The sequence below is a fragment of the Nothobranchius furzeri genome, chromosome 2, assembly GCF_043380555.1.
Source record: "Nothobranchius furzeri strain GRZ-AD chromosome 2, NfurGRZ-RIMD1, whole genome shotgun sequence".
NCBI lineage: Eukaryota > Metazoa > Chordata > Actinopteri > Cyprinodontiformes > Nothobranchiidae > Nothobranchius > Nothobranchius furzeri.
In genome coordinates, this window is record NC_091742.1 from 10,768,548 (window position 1) to 10,787,315 (window position 18,768).

The following is an 18,768-nucleotide window of genomic DNA, read 5'->3' on the forward strand; positions in this document are numbered from 1 at the left end:
GAGAACGAGCATCAGGGTGGTGAGATTTTCTGGGAGGAATTCAAATTCTGAAAGAATATGAAGTAAAATTCATGTCATAAACATCAGTTTTTTTATTACTAAGACTTATGTATGCAGAAGTTTGAGCACTTGAGGAAACACTTCTCCATATGCTGGTGAGGGTTCTCAGTCATCCAGGCCATGGTAATCCCAAAGGTTCAAAAGGCAGCTGGACTTTTTTGGTTTCTTGAAGAAGTTTCGCTTCTCATTCGAGGATTTTTTTGTCAGTTCTGAGGTTCTGACTATAATACAGGAGGGTCATGCTTATAAACTGCTGTCTGTTGTTTCTTAACGAGCTGAAACAACACACGAATACCCCTTCTCCCTATTCCCAGAGGAGTCTTGATGTCATTAAGACCTATTGTGTCAGAATGATCTTTTTGATTAGATGCGAGAGGGTGCGACTGGTTTAGAGCTGCAGATCTCTATATCTGATGTTCACAGTTGATCAAAGTCCATTTTCCCAGTAAAACCATCACTTTCTCACGTTATGGTTATCGTTAAGTATACTGGGTAGATCTTGGTTATGTAAGTTAGCGCTAAAATGACCCTTTGCAGGGTGAATGAAACGTCTCTCAGACAAAATGTGGCCCCTATGGCCTGATTACCGCTCTTGCAACTTCAGAGTTGCATGTCTGATCCCAGTTGGTCTGCGCAAAGAGGAACTGACAGGCTTGGAGCTAAAGCATTGATGCCAGCATCAATAGCTCTATGGTAGCAGAGGTGCCAGTAAATGCTGTAACATTACAGAGAAAAGGGTAGCAACATAGTAATTACTAAAATATCGTCATACATTTCCATCAAACCACTTCTGGCCTTAAAGCGTCCATATAAAGCATCAGGATTAGTACCTTCATCATAAACCTGCTATTTGCTTTATTTTAAGTGTCTACTGCCCCCTGGTGGAGGGTCTACACATGGCAAGGAACTATTTAATATCTTTTTTTAATTGTAAATAAATAAATGTTATTTGTATAGCACTCATCACAGACAGAAAATCACGAAGTGCTTCACATAAACAAAACTAAACAAAGCATAAAGTCATCAAATCATAATGATTTGTATAATAGAACTACATAATACATTAAAACAGGTTTTTATATAAATAATAAACAATGAACACTAAAAATTCCTGTTTTAAATACTAGATATTTAAACTATAATTTCATATTCCTGGCTTTGAAGGGTTGAATGTAATGAGACATGTACATAATCATGCAGTGAGGTACACAGACGCCCACCATCACTCATTTCACAGGGAAACGGGTCTGAAAGGCAAGCAATGAGATGCTAACAGTACTGATAAATGGAAAATCTGTTCCAGTGAGTGAGATTAAAGCCGCTCCCCTGAGGGACCCCGCTCTCTGCTGCCGTCTACGCTGTCGGGTTAACACGAGAGGCCAATGAGAGCAAACACAAAGGTCAGCCGATCGAAGGGCCTTCACTCGTTTCCTCGTTTGTCCAGAGTCGCTGCCAGGATCCATCTGAGGGTGGTTTGGTGCAGAAAATGCCTCCACCTCCGCCCGTAACTAACGCAGCTGCAGAGTTTGATCAGTCCCATCCTTCTCATGGTTGTCATCACTGCTGACATAATGATGTCACCTAGGCCTCTCTGTTCTCTGAAATGAGGAGATTTCAGGATAAACTGACTATGAAGGAGTGAAAATATTGTTTCAGATGGATGGGACGTTAGTTTAGAGTTTGGTACTTGTCAGGAAACTTCAGTTTTTAAAAGCCCACTCAGATTGTTTTTAAAAAGTCCACTCAGAGTCATGTTTACATTAGTTTCTTTCCTAAATTAACCACCAGATTATTCATTAAGGGTAAATAGATGAGAACAGGAATTCATTGTGATATCATCCTTTGATCTGCTCCTGATGGGAGTCTGAGGCTGGACTTCAGCCCTTTCACTGTTATGAGCTGAGCTTGACCAAATTGTTTCAGTCCTGGGTTCCTGCTCTTTCTTAAAGCTTAGACTGTTTATCTTAGGAGATCATATCATGAAAAATAATCTTATTCCAGGCAGGACATCAAAGCCCTTGATTCTATTAATTCACTTTTTCAGCTCCAAAAACCAAAACAGGTTTGGAAAAATCTTGACGTTAAAGTTAATTTTGCAGTAAATCTTTCTTGTATTTAGTTTTTTTTTTTGCTTTAAACCCTTAATGACAGAAGTTTTGTGGGCAAATAAAAAATATTGCACGAAATAACAATTTGTGTCATTTTACAACCTTTTTTCTACTATAGCTAATTATTTAAAACTGGGGGAATATTTAAATTTATTCTAAAAATAAAGTGAGCTCTTCTCAGATAAATTTGCTGCTTAAGACTAAACTTTGACACATCTCCAGGTTTTCTCCATTCATTCCTAATGAGACTGTTTCCCCACTAGATGTCGCTGTGAAGCCAAAACAACAAATCGGTCTGTAAACATGTTTTTTTCCCTTATATTATTCTGTTTTTGTGTAATTTTGATATTAAAGTAAACACATTCCAATATTACACAAGAACCCCTTTAATCCCACTTCGTGTCGGATTAGGTAGATTCAGGTACTAGGTAAAATCAGGGCACAAGCAACATGCCAGACTATCCAATCAAAAATATTGGTATGACGTCTACGTAATTCCGCAAGACACGTTTTTTATAACGTAGGGGACTGTGCCTCGCTTCTCAAATCCGGATCGCTGACATCAAAACTGCGAATGTGTTTTCGCTGTCAGATTTCTGAATAAATAAATAAATAAATAAATAAATAAATAAAGCGGAAATCAAAAATGGTCAGTCATATCCACAAACCCTCCCTCCCCGGGTTGCGCATGCGCAGTTCCGTGCAGGGAGCTGTCCGTGTCAGTCGGTGCTGAACCGTTTTCGCCGAAGCAGCTTCTCCCTCCGGCGCAGAAGGACGCAGAGTGCGGGAGTGATGGAGGAAGAGCTGAAATGTCCCGTTTGCGGTTCTTTCTTCAAGGACCCGGTCCTGTTGCCCTGCTCCCACAATGTGTGCCTGGCGTGCGCCCGGAACATCACCGTGCAGACCCCGGACGGAGAGACCCCGGTGCAGAGCCGCGCCTCGGGCAGCTCTGACTACGACTACCTGGACATGGACAAGATGAGTCTGTACAGCGAGACGGACAGCGGTTACGGATCCTACACTCCGTGCCAGCTCAAGTCTCCAAACGGGGTCCGGGTGTTTCCTCCGGTCATCCCTCACCGGAACTGCTCCCTCACCTGCCCGCTGTGCCACCGGAGCGTCTCCCTGGACGAACGGGGGCTCAGGGGTTTTCCTCGGAACCGGTTGCTGGAGGCCATTGTGGCGCGGTACCAGCAGAACCGCGCTCCCTCCTCTTCCTCTTCCTCATCCTCATCCTCCTCCTCCGCCGTCAAGTGTCAGCTGTGCGACCGGAACCCGGTGATGGCCACGGTCATGTGCGAGCAGTGCGACGTCTACTATTGTAACGCCTGCCAGCAGCGGTGCCACCCGTCCCGCGGTCCGCTTGCCAAGCACCGCCTGGTTCCGCCGCCGAGCCCGGCGGCTCAAGCGGGAGCGGCGGCCGGGGGCGCTGGAGTGGGCAGCGGGGGTCAGCATCCGCCGCTTACCGCGAGAAAACCGGCGACCTGCTTGGATCACGAAGCGGAAAACTTCAGCATGTACTGCTGCAGCTGCAGGGTTCCGGTGTGCGGGAAGTGTCAGGAGGAGGGGAAACACTCCAAGCATGACGTCAAACCACTGGCTGTGATGTGGAAGCAGCACAAGGTGAGTGGACACACACACACACACACACACACACACACACACACACACACACACACACACACACACACACACACACACTTGCCTGCACTGGTTATGGTTGGTTGTGGGGAAAACTGGGAATTATTGTGTAAATTGAGGATGAGCCATTGTGTCACGTGAGTGTTGGAGGGAGAGGTCAGCAGGTTTAGGATTAAAATAAAATGACTAAAATCAGATTTTACTAACTGGATTAGGACCATCTTTGTGCTGTCTTGGATCATCAACTCCCATGAACACTTTCAAAGCTCTTCGTCACAATCCGTTATTTACTTCTGAAGAACAAATATTGATGGTAGGAAACACACAGGTCAGCAAATGTGGTTGCTCTTTGACTCTTTGGTCTGTGTTAGTAGTGGCTTGTCCAGGACTTATAAATTGGGGTGTCCCAAGTGGGGTCCTTGTTTATGTGGCAGAAATGGTCATACTTTTATTTATTTGGGGGAAAGTCACAAAATCATTTGATTTTTTTTCATTTTGCATTCTACTAATTTCTTCATCATATCCTCCTTCTTCTGCAGCTAGCTGTTTTGTGTTGATTATTTTACTGTTTTCCAGAACTGCGCTGCTCTGGGTGGCTGCATGTTGGAGTAGCTCTGTTGACTATATGTAAGTTTTGCCTTTTCTTGGACATTTTTTTTGTCTAGTTTCTCAAGAAAAACAGTATTTTTTGGACACTTTACACTTCTGTTTCTGGTGCTGTGAAGCTTGGAGGATTTTTACTGCTATTTTTTAGCTTTTTTCACTTTCTGAGCATTTGTTATCATGCGTAACCATGGCAACAAGCTACAATCGGGAGCAGCTGATTAACATTGGAAAGGCTGAAATAATACCTCAACTGAAGCCACAAATCCCAAATGAGCTAAAACGCAAGAAGCGTGGGTGCAGAGCGGGAGCAAAACGGAGACAAAGAGGAAATTCAAACCATCTCTTCTATCAATCATAATGTGCAATGTGAGATCACTGGCCAACAAGATGGAGGAACTCCAAGCCCTTTCAAGGACTCAGCCAGAGTTTCGGCAGTTTCGGAACCGCTGGAGGAGATAATGCTAAGAAGGATTCTCCAGAGAATCAAGAAAATGATGGACAACCCTGAGCATTCTCTTCACAAGACTGTCCGACAACGGAAGAGTGTCTTCAGTCAGAGGCTTCTTCAGTTTCGCTGCAACACTGACCGCTACTGGAGGTCCTTCCTGCCAACAGCCATTGTAATATACAATAACTCTTTGATGACTTGATTATTATTATTATTATTCTGAGCTACTACAGCAATCAATTTCCCTCTGGGATTGATAAAGTATTTTTGAATTGAATTTACGTAAAAACAAAAAAGCAGAACAATAATAACAATAATAAAGAACTGTTCTGCAGGCCAGTTCTAGAAACCATTGGTAAAGGGGCAGTGTGTAGTTTTCTGCCACTAGGGGGCAGTAGACACATTTCAGGGTAGTTTTACACCATATCACAGTGGATGACATTACGGTAAAGTTGTTGCCTGTGGAGCAGAAAGCACTGCAACCTTGGCGTGACTCCTCAGACTTCGATGTTCCTTCAGTTAATTCCGTCAAGAGAATGCAATGCTGATTGTAGTTTTCAGGCGCTGTTTCTGGATCTGCTCGCGGTCCTGCACCTGCCAATGACGTCATCATACTACGTCAATACCCCTCGGCCAAAATGTACTGCATCTCTTTTTCGATTCTGTTCTTTCACAGAGGTTTTGGGAAAAGTTTTGTAGTTTTGTTATTAAATTCGTGTTTCTTACTTCCGAAATGAATGTGGCAACGTAACTTCTGTAGGTCGTATGTCCAGCCAATCATCTAGTCATTGACAGGTGCAGAACCCAGAGTCAGTCAGAAGGAAACATGACATCTAATACGGCGTCCACCAAAGATGCGAAACCCTATGTACTATGCACTTTAGACCCAATGTTTATTGTTATATTTTACAAAGCCACCAGCATTTTTCAACAACTGGACATAATTCAACGTTTTGATGGATGATCCCAGAGACACATTGTCTCTATAAAGGTGCATCCTTGAGTTTATGAGTCCAAACCTTTTGTGGACAATGTAAAGTCAATGCAAATGGAACTCATTTGGGTGGAACCTGGGGTGGGCAATTAGATTCCAAGGGTGGTATGTGCTACCACAGGCCACTTCCTGGACACATCGCTGTGTGTTGGTCATGTGGTTTCCTGTAGCTTGGTACAGTCATCAGGGACCAAAACCTGCTGAATCACGGCTTTTCCATCCAAGCACGCCCCTCCGTCACCCCGCCAGCCCAAATAAATAAACAAATAAATCCCTAATCCCATTTCATTATAGGATGATTAAAGTGATTTATCGTCTAATCCATTTTTAAACAACTCTTTCATTACTTTTAATGATGATCCTGCTTCAGGGCAAAGGTCAGCTGGAGGTCAGTCCTCCAGGTTACAGCTGATTTTCATTTTCCTTTTATTATTTTTGAGGACAGATGTGTTGGGATCTGGAACATAGTTGGATGCATTACAGGTCATGTGGGATTTTATAGTAAAAATAACAGATTTTCTTTTATTTGTGGTTAAAAACTACTAGATTGTGTCTTATTGATTATCGAGGTTAGCGCCTACATCAAATTTCCATGTTGCAAAGTAAAAATTAGGGAATAATATTTGTGTTATTTGATGTTTGTGCCATAAGGAGCCCCTGAATGTTATTTAAAAGTTTTAATTATCATGTTAATTTAGGGGAAAAGCCCCAGGGAAGGCACTCGAGCTCATTTAAATAGAAAATGACTGAAGAAGGCAGAGTAATTCATCTTCACACTCAGAGATTATTTGAGTAAATTAAACACCCGTTTTGCCTGCTAAGTGGGTCATTTGGAATAATCTCTCCGTCTTTTGTTTTGTTGGGGAAGATTGGAAGCTTGCAGTTGCTCCATCCATCATTTACTCCCAACACATCTCTGCCTCTTCGTTTTTGTGGTTCGTCTCTCCACCTTCTTTGCATTTCTTATTCACATCCTCCCCCCACTTTTCACTTACCCATCTTTTCCTCCGTCGGTCGTTCCTTCTATCCCTCCATCTCGCAGTCCCATAAATGGACCGTGAAAATCCCATCAGCAAACAGAAGTGAGAGGGCGTTGATGAAGCAGAGATGTGCCCCTCTTAGTTAATATGGTCCTTCAGCCGAGTCGGCTCTTCTGTACTTAAAGTCGTCATCTGCTCTATTTTTGATGGATTGCGTTGGTTTTCTCTCTTCTGGGTTTTATTCTGCTTGATCTCAATCATCTTTTCTTCTGTGTTCAGAAGCAAAACGCTTCACTTCCTGTGATAAAGAATGATTTTTCTCCAACATGGGTGATGGGTGCTTCAATAAAGCATTTCTGACCAGTTCATGACTCTTCCGTAACCAAACTGTTATAATAATTAACTTTGTAATGACCCACTTCCTGGTTCCCAGCTGCACGTTTGTTGGAAGTTCAGCCGAGGAACACACAATCCTCCACAAACGACTGCTGAGTCCTTTTTATTTAACAATCAAATATTACATCATGTCTTTGTCACTATGCGAGCTGTCAGATTGGATAAATACATTTTTTTAACTCAGATTCCTGCATTCAATCAGGTTTAAACTAAAATTACACATTTAAGACATTAGTAATGGAATGCAGAGCATGACCATAAAGCGTTTCTAGAAAAAATTGTGTGCAGGGAATTAATGCTATAAAGTTTGAGAAGGAAATGTGAAAGCAAATCTAGATGTTCTTACATCTTCTTGTAATTATCATAGTTTTGTCATGTTGTGAGCCAAGAGGAGGTTAGGACCCAAAGATGCAGAGATTCCAGATGACACAGGGTTGGCAGAAATAACGTAAAAATCCTTTATTAAAGAATAAATCCAAAAAAGGCAGGGAGCCAAAAACCAAAATCAAAAAGTCCTAATAACAAAACCTAGAGATATCCAAAAAACACAAGAAACCAAGAGATACAAAATCTAGAGAGGGGAACGAGACAAGGGTGACACAAACAACGACCAAACAACACACTGAGATGCAGACAGGGTTAAATACACTGGGGCAGGGTGAGTGGGAGATAAGCTGCAGGTGCGTGGGGAGAGAAAACCGAGTGAAAACAATTAACTGATCAGGGAGAGGAAAGTGAGCAGAGGAGGGGAAACTAAAAAGACCTAAGAGCAAAAACAAAATCTAAAGACAAGAGCAAGCTAAATAACTAATGTTCTAAGGAAGAAGGAGAACTACAAAAACCGGTGGAGAAAGAAACACACTAAAAGAGACTAATAAAATGAAACGCTGAACCTTATAGAAAAACTGCAGAGGGGTGAGTAGGGCAGACCAATGGGAGCACAGGACCTGGGAGGGATAACCTGGAGGGGCTGCAGACCAGGGGACACATGAGGAACACATAAGGGGGCACATAAGGGGATCCTTAGAGGGGGATGGAGCAAACAAGGAGACACATGAGGGAGACACAGATGCAGACCATGACAAGTTTACATTTAAGCTAAATTTGCATCCAACATGAGACCTAAGAAAGTGCTTCTAATGAATTAACATTAACGTTACATCATTTTTAAAATAGCAAACCTCCAAGAAATAGGCTCTTAAACTGGGTGGGACGATCAGGCACGGTATATAGTTGGTTCCAATCATATCAATGACAGTTGTCTCTATTAGTGATCACAAATCAAAGCAGATCACCATGACATGTGGAGTCCCACAAGGCTCAATTCTTGGACCACTGCTCTTCAGTCTCTAATGATATAAAAATAAAAAAACGGATAAGTGTTATAAATAGTATATTATCTTACATTTCTCAGCATCTTAAAGTGGCAGTGTGTAGTTTCTTGGAACTAGGGGGCAGTACAAACATACATTTCAGGGTAGCTTTACACCATTTCGCCGTGACGCTACCTGAAAGCATGCAACCTTGGCGTGACTCCTCAGACTTTGATGGTTCTTCAGTTAATTCCATCATGAGAATGCAATGCAGATTGTAGTTTTCTGACGCTGTAGTTTCCGGATCTGCTCAGGGTACTTCGCCTGCCAATGACATCATCATATTATGGCAATACCGCTCAGCCAAAATATACTGCTCTTTTTCGATTCTGTTCTTTCAACATTTATGAAAGAGTTTATTATTTTTGTTATTAAATTCATGTTTCTTACTTCCTGAATGATTTTGAACGTGGTAACGTAACTTCTGTAAATCATACATCCAGCCAATCATCTAGTCAATGACAGATGCAGAACCCCAAGCTGGCCAGAAGAAAACATGGCGTCCCCCAAAGATGCTAGACCTGCACCTTATGTACTTCAGACCCGATTTTTATGGTTAAATTTTAAGAAAATGCCAATTTTTTCTATGACTGGACATAATTTTATTCATTTTTAATGTTTTGATGAATATTTCCAGAGATTACCGATAGAAACTACACACTGTCTCTTTAAGATTATTCTCAACACATCTTCGTTTTTTTCTTTAATTGTAAAAAAAAAAGATTCAAATTCTGACTCCATTTAAAATTCATTTAAATATGTATTAGAATCCATGTGAGCATGTAACTCTGTTAATGAGGTGAGTCATCATAATTATCTAAGATTTGAATCTAATTACTTGCATTTAGAATCTGTGTTTGTGCTTTTTGTTCATTTTCCTGCTTTTTTGTTGTATTAAACCATTTGTGTGCATTTGTTTGTGCTTTGAAGTTTTTCATTGAAACAATTGGATCACTACTATGAAGCACTTTCTGACCCGGAGGGATTTTCCTCCCACTGACACACAAACATCGACACACATTCAGCATGAATATGCATAAGTGGGGTGGATGAACTTTCACTGAGGGAATGAAGAGACGGATACACTAATCCAGCCTCCTCTGATCAGTCAAGCAGAAACCGGTGTGTATTCTAAGCACGCAAAACACACACACACGCACACGCACACACACACACACACACACACACACACACACACACACACACACACACACACACACACACACACACACACACACACACGTGTATTTATGAGTGTGTGTGTGTGTGTGTGACCTAAGTGGAGCCAGTAAAGAGCATCTAGAGTGAAAGTTACACATTAAACCCCAGAGAATGTTGAATTCCTGGTGTTTTGTGGCTATTTTCTTGTTTTTGCAGCCATTTAGATCACAATAACGTTCTTTTAAACAGAATATTAGTGTGTTTTCCAGCTTTTTTACTGACATATTTCCAAAGATGTGATTTCACATTTCACATGAATGAGCAAACAAGTGTTTGTGATTGTCATTTACTAGTTTAATCCATAAAATATCCAAATTTGTAACAGAATTATTATATTTTACGGTCTTCCTTAGGTTAAAAGTTGCATTTTTAAAATCTACAAAGATCATATTATTTATCACCTAATATTTATGTGACAAGTTTCTTTTCAGTAAATGTTTAGTGAAAAAGTATCTTCATTAATGTTTCATTAATGTTTCTAGTTCACTGATTGATAAACCTGCAAGCAGACGACAGCCATGCTAGACAACCTTTAAATCTTGGAAGTCATAAAGAATGTCCAACTTTTGCTGGAGTAAAAAAAAGTATTAAGATGTTTATGATATTCTTTACTTTTAATTAAATAATTGTTCAAAATGATTTTATTTTTCATGTTTTTGAGTTCCTATAAATTCAGAATAGTTGTGTAAAATAAAAAATGCTCACCAAATAAAATCTTAGGTCTTATAAGGGTAACATTTTTATTTTACCCTTATATGCCTGAGTGTTCGTGGCAACCGGGTCTGGGGGTTTAAGATTTTGGCATCTGCCTGTTAGATCCCGGTGGCTGCCTGGTGGGGTCTGGTCCCTGGGCTCTGCTGGGTCCCCGGCGGGGGTGGTTGCCCCTGGGTCCCGGGTCGCTGGGTCCCGGGCTCGGCCGGCTAGGGGGTGGGAGGCTGCGGGCGGGCCTGTGGGCTTGCCGCTGATATCTCCGGGGACTCTGCCGGCTGCTGGTTGCGGCCCCCCGGGGCGATCCTCTGTGCCTCTCGAGGGGGGCGGGGGCCTTTCTGGTTGCAGTCTCCTTGGGGTTCCTGTGTTCTGGGGCAGCGCCTGGATCTCTGGGACTTGGAGCTCCCCCCGTCTCCTGCGCATCTTTGGGGGGCGGATCTGTGGTCCCTCACACTCTCTGTTGGGCGCTCCTCTAGAAAAACCTTAAATAAACAAGCGCGTGTACACACTCAGGTGCTCACATGGTGCTCTCAAAAGTATGGGCTTGGGCACGTTAAACACAGGTCTTAAGACTATGGTGGGCACTTAATGCGTTGTGATTTATTATCGTGATTCTTCAGTTAAGCAATATTGATTATATATATATATTTTCTTTTCATCAAGTTGACGCAGTGATAGGTAGATCTTGTTATATTGTTGTTGTGTCCCTTTTTTTGTGTCCCTTTGTTTTTTTTTGTCTTTTTTTTCTGCAGGTCTAGAAGCAGACTCTTGTTCATTTTTGTTTATTTTTGTGGACCCCCCCCCCCTCCTCTCTCCCCACCTTTTCTTTTCCTTTCTCTTTCACCTCTGTCTCCGTGTCTGGTCGGAATTACAATGCATTCAACAACAATAACAATAAAGTTTTAAGTATCAGGCGTGACATTAAAAGCAAACGCTTTGATGCTCCACCTGAGAATAAATCTGTAAGGCTTGTCACCAGCATTCAGACATCAATTCTGCTTGCTTCACAGCCAGACAGGACACGTAAAAAAAAAAAAAAAAAAATTTATTTATCTCGAACATCGAGGTTAAGATTTGCACATTTTTTTCATGTTTTAGGCTTTTATCTGATTTTAGCTTATGTAAGGCTTATACTCATTATTAAAGCTGGTTTGGGATGTAAATGAAGAGAAAAATAACAAAAACACAATTAAAAGCATCTGAGACATTAAAATGAGGTGTGGTGATCTTTGCTGGACAGAGGTTGAGTTTAGATGATGTAGATTTAATTTGTTGTCAGGAGAAATGAACACAGCTGGTGATGTGAGGTTAGGGTTAGGGAAACGTGCCTGTCAATGCTGGACTGACTGGTTTGTGTTCTGCATCCATCATGAATCTGACTGGATGCATTAAAACTGCACTTCTGGTGTCTGATTAGATGGTTTCTCAGAATGCTGATCATAAGCCTCCCTGATGCTTTTAAAACACCCGTTCATGGCGAAGCTGCACTCAGGGGTCGAGTCATTTAATTTGCTGCATCGTGTGGAAAGCTGCCTTGTTCTCACTGAGAAACAAGGAAACATGGCTGTTACAAGAAATAACTCTGAGTTAAGTAGCAAACATAAATACAGTTGTGTTTCAGAGACGCTGTGGAGGATTTGTGCCAGCTGGCTGTGCTCGACTAACCTTGTTCCAAATGGCTGCAAGCCAAACATAAAACAGGTCAGCCTCTCTCAGCTCTGACCTCCAAATCAGCAGCTATCCTTAACAGACCTGCATTAATATCCAAGTATTTCACGAGTAACGCTGAAAAGTTTATTATTCAAGCTCAAAAATCTGAATATCTAAGCGCTTGATTTTGCTGTTAAATTAAAAACCTCAATTCCATCATCTTCCTCCATGAAGTTTGCCAATACATCAGTATTATAAATTGTGTTTTCTCCGGTTATTTTCTAAAAGCTTGAGTGGCGTTTGCCTTAAAAACACACAGAGACTGATTTTATTCTGAGTGAGCTGCTGTAGGAGCTGTGAGCTTCCTGCTCACGGTAATCCCAGGATCATGTAGGAGTCGGTTCAGTAGTAGGAGGAGCTCTCTGATCAGTTGTGATTAAATGGTAAAAGTCAGAGTTGGGTGATTGTTTTTTGTTTGTGTCTGCGAATGTGCATAAAGTTATTCCTCAATATTATTTTTGACCAGATTAGAATGTCCCTACAATCTCATTTTGAAGCAGATATGGGAATATTTCCTCAGAGAGCACCACCTAGAGGCTAAAAATACATATGGCACCTTTAAGCCCCTCATTTGTGCACACGCACCAATCAGGTAACTAAACTAGAGCTAAAACATGTTATACAATTATTATTTTCACACTATGTTGTTCATTCATTCATATATATATATATATATATATATATATATATATATATATATATATATATATATATATATATATACTGTATATATAAATATATATATATATATATATATATAGTGTTTCGATGAGCTTCTGCGACATCACCAGATGTATTTCCATCCAGCGTTGCATTCATGTTTCACCAAGATGATGGTTGAGTCTGACTGCTGCACAAGCCTTCTCCAGCACATCCCAAAGATTCTCAGTGGAGTTAAGTTCTGGACTCTGAACCACTCTTTCACTATCTGAGCTCGATGAATCCTGGCATTGTCATCTTGAAATATGGCCGTGCCATCAGGGAAGATGGAATAACCTGGTCATTCAGGATATTCAGGTAGTCAGATGACCTCATCCTGTTGCTGAACCTAGACCTGACCAACTGCAGCAAGCCCAGATCATAACACTGCCCCCACATGCTTGTACAGTAGGCACTAAGGCATGATGGGTGCATCACTTCATCTGCCTCTCTTCTTACCCTGATGCACCATCACTCTGGAACAGGGTCCATCTGGACTCATCAGACCAGTTTTACTAATGCGTTGAACAGTTCGTAACCCAGTTTTAGTCGTTTCTACAATCTCCTTAGATGTTTTCTCTGCTTGATGCCAAAGATCTGACCCTTCTCACACAGAGTAACGTGTTTTCCTCGACCACCAGATGAATCTTTCCACATGGTTGTTCAAGAAATGAGAAGCAGCTCATTGCACCATTTGGGTTAAATAACTTGTTGAAAGGATACTGCCCATGCAGTAATTATCCAATAGGAGGCTCCTACTTATTTGCTGAGTTAAATCCAGTGGCAGCTTTGTGTTGGGCTGCTATACATCAGGTCCAAGGTTAATCCTTTGCTGGTCTTTGAGGTGCTTGCAAACTACCACTACCAGGGAATTTGGGTTAAGTGTCTTGCCCAAGGACACAACGACAGTGTCAAACTGCAACCCTCCGATCACAAAGCAGACATATCTTCTCTGCTACCGTCACCGCTTGTATTTCTGTTTGTTTTGGTAAAACTCTAATTGGGAACACGTGAGCTGGGAAGCACTCCTCTGCTAGCACTTATACTGGTAGAGACTAGATTTCACTCCCACACGGAGGCTCGACACAACTGAACTGAACAGATTTCCGTCTCCACAGTGTCACACGTACAACGCTAACATCTCGCACGCGACGTGACTGTGAGCGACTAAAGGCTGCGCTGCAGGACCTCTGAAGAGAATGTAGGTTAATGCCCACTTTGCTGCACCTCCTTTCCTTTGGCCGAGACATCCTCTGGAGGGATGCTGAGCGTGGAGCAATAGTAGCATGCACACACACACACACACACACACACACACACACACACACACACACACACACACACACACACACACACACACACACACACACACACACACACACACACACACACACACACACACACACACCCCTGTGCGTGTTAGTTTGTGTGTGATCTATTTTCAGTAACAGAGCAGTGCTGATGTCAGACTTCTGAGAGTGTGGACATCCTGTAGTGGAACAACGAGCATTGTTACCATGGCTACCAGAGTCTACTCATTCATCTTCCCTTGAAACGGTGACATTAAACACGTACTGAGTTTTTATGTTTGTGTTCCTATTCATGCATGTTTGTCACGCTGCACAGTAAAATCCTTCTCTGATACTTTCATAAGCTCAACATCTTAAATAAATATTCATTTGGACACATTTTCTGACATTTACGCCCTCAGCATCCATATGTTTTCTTTGCATTTATTAATATAGAAGATGCTTGAATCAATTATTGATCAGAGTGACTGTTCTTGCTCTGCAGTATGTTTGTTTCCCTGACGTTTTGTCCTGAGAAACAGGAGGGAGAAAACAGCCTGCAGCTCCGTTTTTACGGCCAATTTTCTTTGCTGTGGACAACAAAATAAAATTGTGGCCTATGGGGTGTTGTCGTCAGACTGGGAAGGAGGATTTACCAAAATAATCTATAGGTCACACTTTTTTCCAAGACTTTTAAATATGTAACTGAGGCTGAATCATTTAGATGCAGCAGGGTTTTTAAGGATACTTGCCTGCGTCAGATTCAGCTCCGAAATAGTTTTGGTCTTCCGTTTTAAATATTGATGGTTGCATTTACAGAATTAAGACTTTATGAGGCTCTTAGTGGCATTTTCTGCTGTGTGCAGCACAAAATTTGCTGCAGGTCTGTTGCTGTGGATTTAACATGTCTTTGATACAAATGAGTCCTTAGATTTAACCGTAATGCCTGGAATATTTATTCTGTTTGCGTCAGTCTTGATAAAACTAATTTAAATCACACAAAGTTGATATTTGCCTCCACTGGATCAAATGATCCCTTTTATTATGCTGATGGTACACAGGTGGTCTCAGGTAATTATGATCAGGTAACCAGGTAATGAGCATATCTTACGTTAGTATTTCTACCTGATGAGGTAAACCGATGGTCGATTTGTGCTGCCGATATTTTGGGCCAATTTTAATGGCCGACATCTAGATGTTTTCCACCTTATTTACATACTACAATGTCACTAATAACATCAGTGGATGCACATAATTTCTGAAGCAAAATAAAATCAAAAATCAGACCTTTACTTAAAGAGACACCGTGTTGTTTTTACCGTTAACTCATTCACTGCCAGCCGTTTCCTGATCGCTAAAGCCCCTCGCTGCCAGCGTTTCTCACCGTTTTTACTGATTTTTAAGAGTCACAGAACTTTGTGCGCTAGGACGATGTCGACGCCAAAACAACCAATACAAAGCGGAGACTCACCTCTTACATCAGGAAGAATCAGCGCGTTTCGAGGGTTATCCATTCTTTCATAATCCGTTGTTGAATTGTGATCGGCAGAAGCTTTTCCGGTTTGCGCCTCACTTTTTTTACAGCAGCGGCCCAAAACGATCTCCTAACACATGGATTTTCTGCTTCCTGATCACGTGACATGTGACGTATGCGGATGAAGATCGGCTTTAGACCTGAGATGTTTGTTCTCACAGTATGGGGGCTCGTTTCGACGCCCACACAGTAAAAACGTAAATGACGACTTTAGATACTTAAACTCCTCCACTTGAGGTAGGACCTCTCCCCCGACCCGGAGTTGGCAAGCCACCCTTTTCCGGTCGAGAATCATGGTCTCAGATTTGGAGGTGCCGATCCTCATCCCAGCCGCTTCACACTCGGCGTGAACCTACCCAGCAAGAGCTGAAGGTCAGAGCTGGATGAAGCTAGGAGGACCACATCATCCGCAAAAAGCAGAGACGAGATTCTCCTGCCACCAAACTCGACACACTACACACCACGGCTGCGCCTAGAAATTCTGTCCATAAAGGTAATGAACAGAACCGGTGACAAAGGACAGCCCTGGTGGAGTCCAACCCTCACTGAGAACAGGTCCGACTTACTACCGGCTATACGGACCAAACTCACTCTCCTCTGGTATAGGGACTGAATGGCCACCCACTCCATACTCCTGGAGCGTCCCCCACAGGGTGCCCCTGGGGACACGGTCATAAGCCTTCTCCAAATCCACAAAACACATGTGGATTGGTTGGGAAAAATCTCATGCCCCCTCCATCACCCTTGCAAGGGTATAGAGCTGGTCCACAGTTCCACGGCCAGGATGAAAACCACATTGCTCCTCCTCAATCTGAGATTAAACTATCGATCGGACCCTCCTCGCCAGTACCTTGGAGTAGACCTTTCCAGAGAGGCTGAGGAGTGTGATCCCCCTATAGTTGGAACACACCCTCAGGTCACCTTTCTTAAAGATGGGGACCACCACCCCGGTCTGCCACTCCACAGGAACTGCCCCCGATGACCACGCAATGTTGCAGAGACGTGTCAACCATGACAGCCCTACAACATCCATAGCCTTGAGATACCCAGGACGAACCTCATCCGCCCCCGGGGCTCCGCAGCTGTGTGGTTGTTTGACTACCTCAGCAACTTCTGCCCCCGAGATTGGACAGTCCATCCCCAGGTCTCCTGGCTCTGGTTCCTCCTCGGAATGCGCATTGGTGGGATTGAGGAGCTCCTCAAAGTATTCCTTCCACTGTCCGACTATAGCCCCAGTTGACGTCAGCAGCTCCCCATCCCCACTGTAAACAGTGTGAGCGAGTTGCTGCCTTCGTCTCCTGAGGAGCCGGACAGTTGCCAGAACCTCTTTGGAGCCGATCAATAGTCTTCCTCCATGGCCTCACCAAACTCCTCCCACGCCCGAGATTTTGCCTCGGCAACTGCCACTGCTGCACCCCGCTTGGCTATCCGGTACCTGTCTGCTGCCTCTGGATACTCACAGACCAGCCACGCCCTGTAGGGCTCCTTCTTCAGCCTGACGGCTCCCGAACCTCTGGTGTCCACCAGCGGGTACGGGGGTTGCCACCACGACTGGCACCGGCCACCTTGTGACCACAGCTAGCAACAGCCGCCTCAACAATCGCAGAGTGGAACAAGGCCCACTCAGAGTCAATGTCCCCCACTGCTCTCGAGATGTGGTCAAAGCTCTGCCGGAGGTGGGAGTTGAAGACCGTCTTGACAGGTTCTTCTGCCAGGCGTTCCCAGCAGACCCTCACTATACGTTTGGGTCTGCCAGGTCTATGCGGCATCTTCCCCTGACATCTGATCCAACTCACCACCAGGTGGTGATCAGTTGACAGCTCCGCTCCTCTCTTCACTCGGGTGTCCAAAACATACGGCCGCAGGTCAGATGATACGACTACAAAGTCTATCATCGACCTGCGACCTAGGCTGCCCTGGTACCAAGTGTACTGATGGGCATCCTTATGTTCGAACATGGTGTTCGTTATGGTCAAACTGCGGCTTGCACAGAAGTCCAATAACGAAACACCACTTGAGTTCAGATCAGGCGGGCCGTTCCTCCCAATCACACCCCTCCAGGTCAAGCTGTCATTGCCCACGTGAGCATTGAAGTCCCCCAGCAGGACAATGGAGTCCCCTGATGGAGCACTATCTAGCACTCGTCCCAGGGACTCCAAAAAGGGTGGGTATTCTGAACTGATATTTGGCCCATAAGCACAAACAACAGTCAGGACCCGTTTCCCGACCCGAAGGCGCAGAGAAGCTACCCTCTCGTCCCCCGGGGTAAACCCCAACATACAGGCAGAGAGTCTCGGGGCTAACAAAAAGCCAACCCCAGCCCTCCGCCTCTCACCCGGAGCAACTCCAGCAAAGTAGAGTGTCCAACCCCTCTCAAGGACTTGGGTTGCAGAGCCAATGCAATGTGTCGAGGTGAGTCCGACTATATCTAGCCGGTACCGCTCAACCTCTGCCACAAGCTCCTGCTCCTTCCCCGCCAGCGAGGTGACGTTCCATGTCCCAAAAACCGGTTTTCTTGTCCGGGGATCGGACCACCAAGGCTCCCGCCTTGGTCTGCCACCCGATCCACATTGCACCGGACACTTCATGTTCCTCCTGCGGGTGGTGGGTCCACAGTTGGATGAGGCCATGTATCCGGTTCGGGCTGGGCCCGGCCGGGCCCCATGGGCGAAAGCCCGGCCACCAGGCGCTCGCTCACGGGCCCCAACCCCAGGCCTGGCTCCAGGGTGTGACCCCGGTAACCCTCCGGGCCGGGTACTCTGACTCTTTGAATTTACTGCCATGAAAGATCCTGTGAACCATTCTTTGTCTCACCCTTCATCTAAGACCAATTTGTCATGGGAGACCCTACCAGGGGCACAAAGTGCCCCAGACAACATACATAGCTCCTAGGATCAATAGGGCACTCAAACTCCTCCACCACGATAAGGTGACGGTTCAAGGAGGAGCTGATATAAAGTCATGCAGAAAATCTCGTCCTTCTGTTTTTTGCTTCCTGTTA

At 43.8% G+C, this 18,768-nt stretch overlaps 1 protein-coding gene across 2 annotated transcripts in view; it reads left to right on the plus strand.

Annotated features, from left to right (window-relative positions):
- The first annotated feature begins 110 nt into the window (after positions 1-110).
- LOC107377757 (E3 ubiquitin-protein ligase TRIM9) overlaps positions 111-18,768 on the plus strand; it is a 64,059-nt gene continuing 45,401 nt past the window's right edge. Inside the window, exon 1 of one of the 2 annotated variants that reach the window (XM_015947582.3) lies at positions 111-3,791. In XM_015947582.3, the coding sequence (XP_015803068.1) occupies positions 2,961-3,791 (831 nt within the window). In that variant the 5' untranslated portion in view covers positions 111-2,960. The remainder of the gene's footprint in view (positions 3,792-18,768) is intronic. The other variant, XM_015947583.3, reaches the window with a different exon arrangement.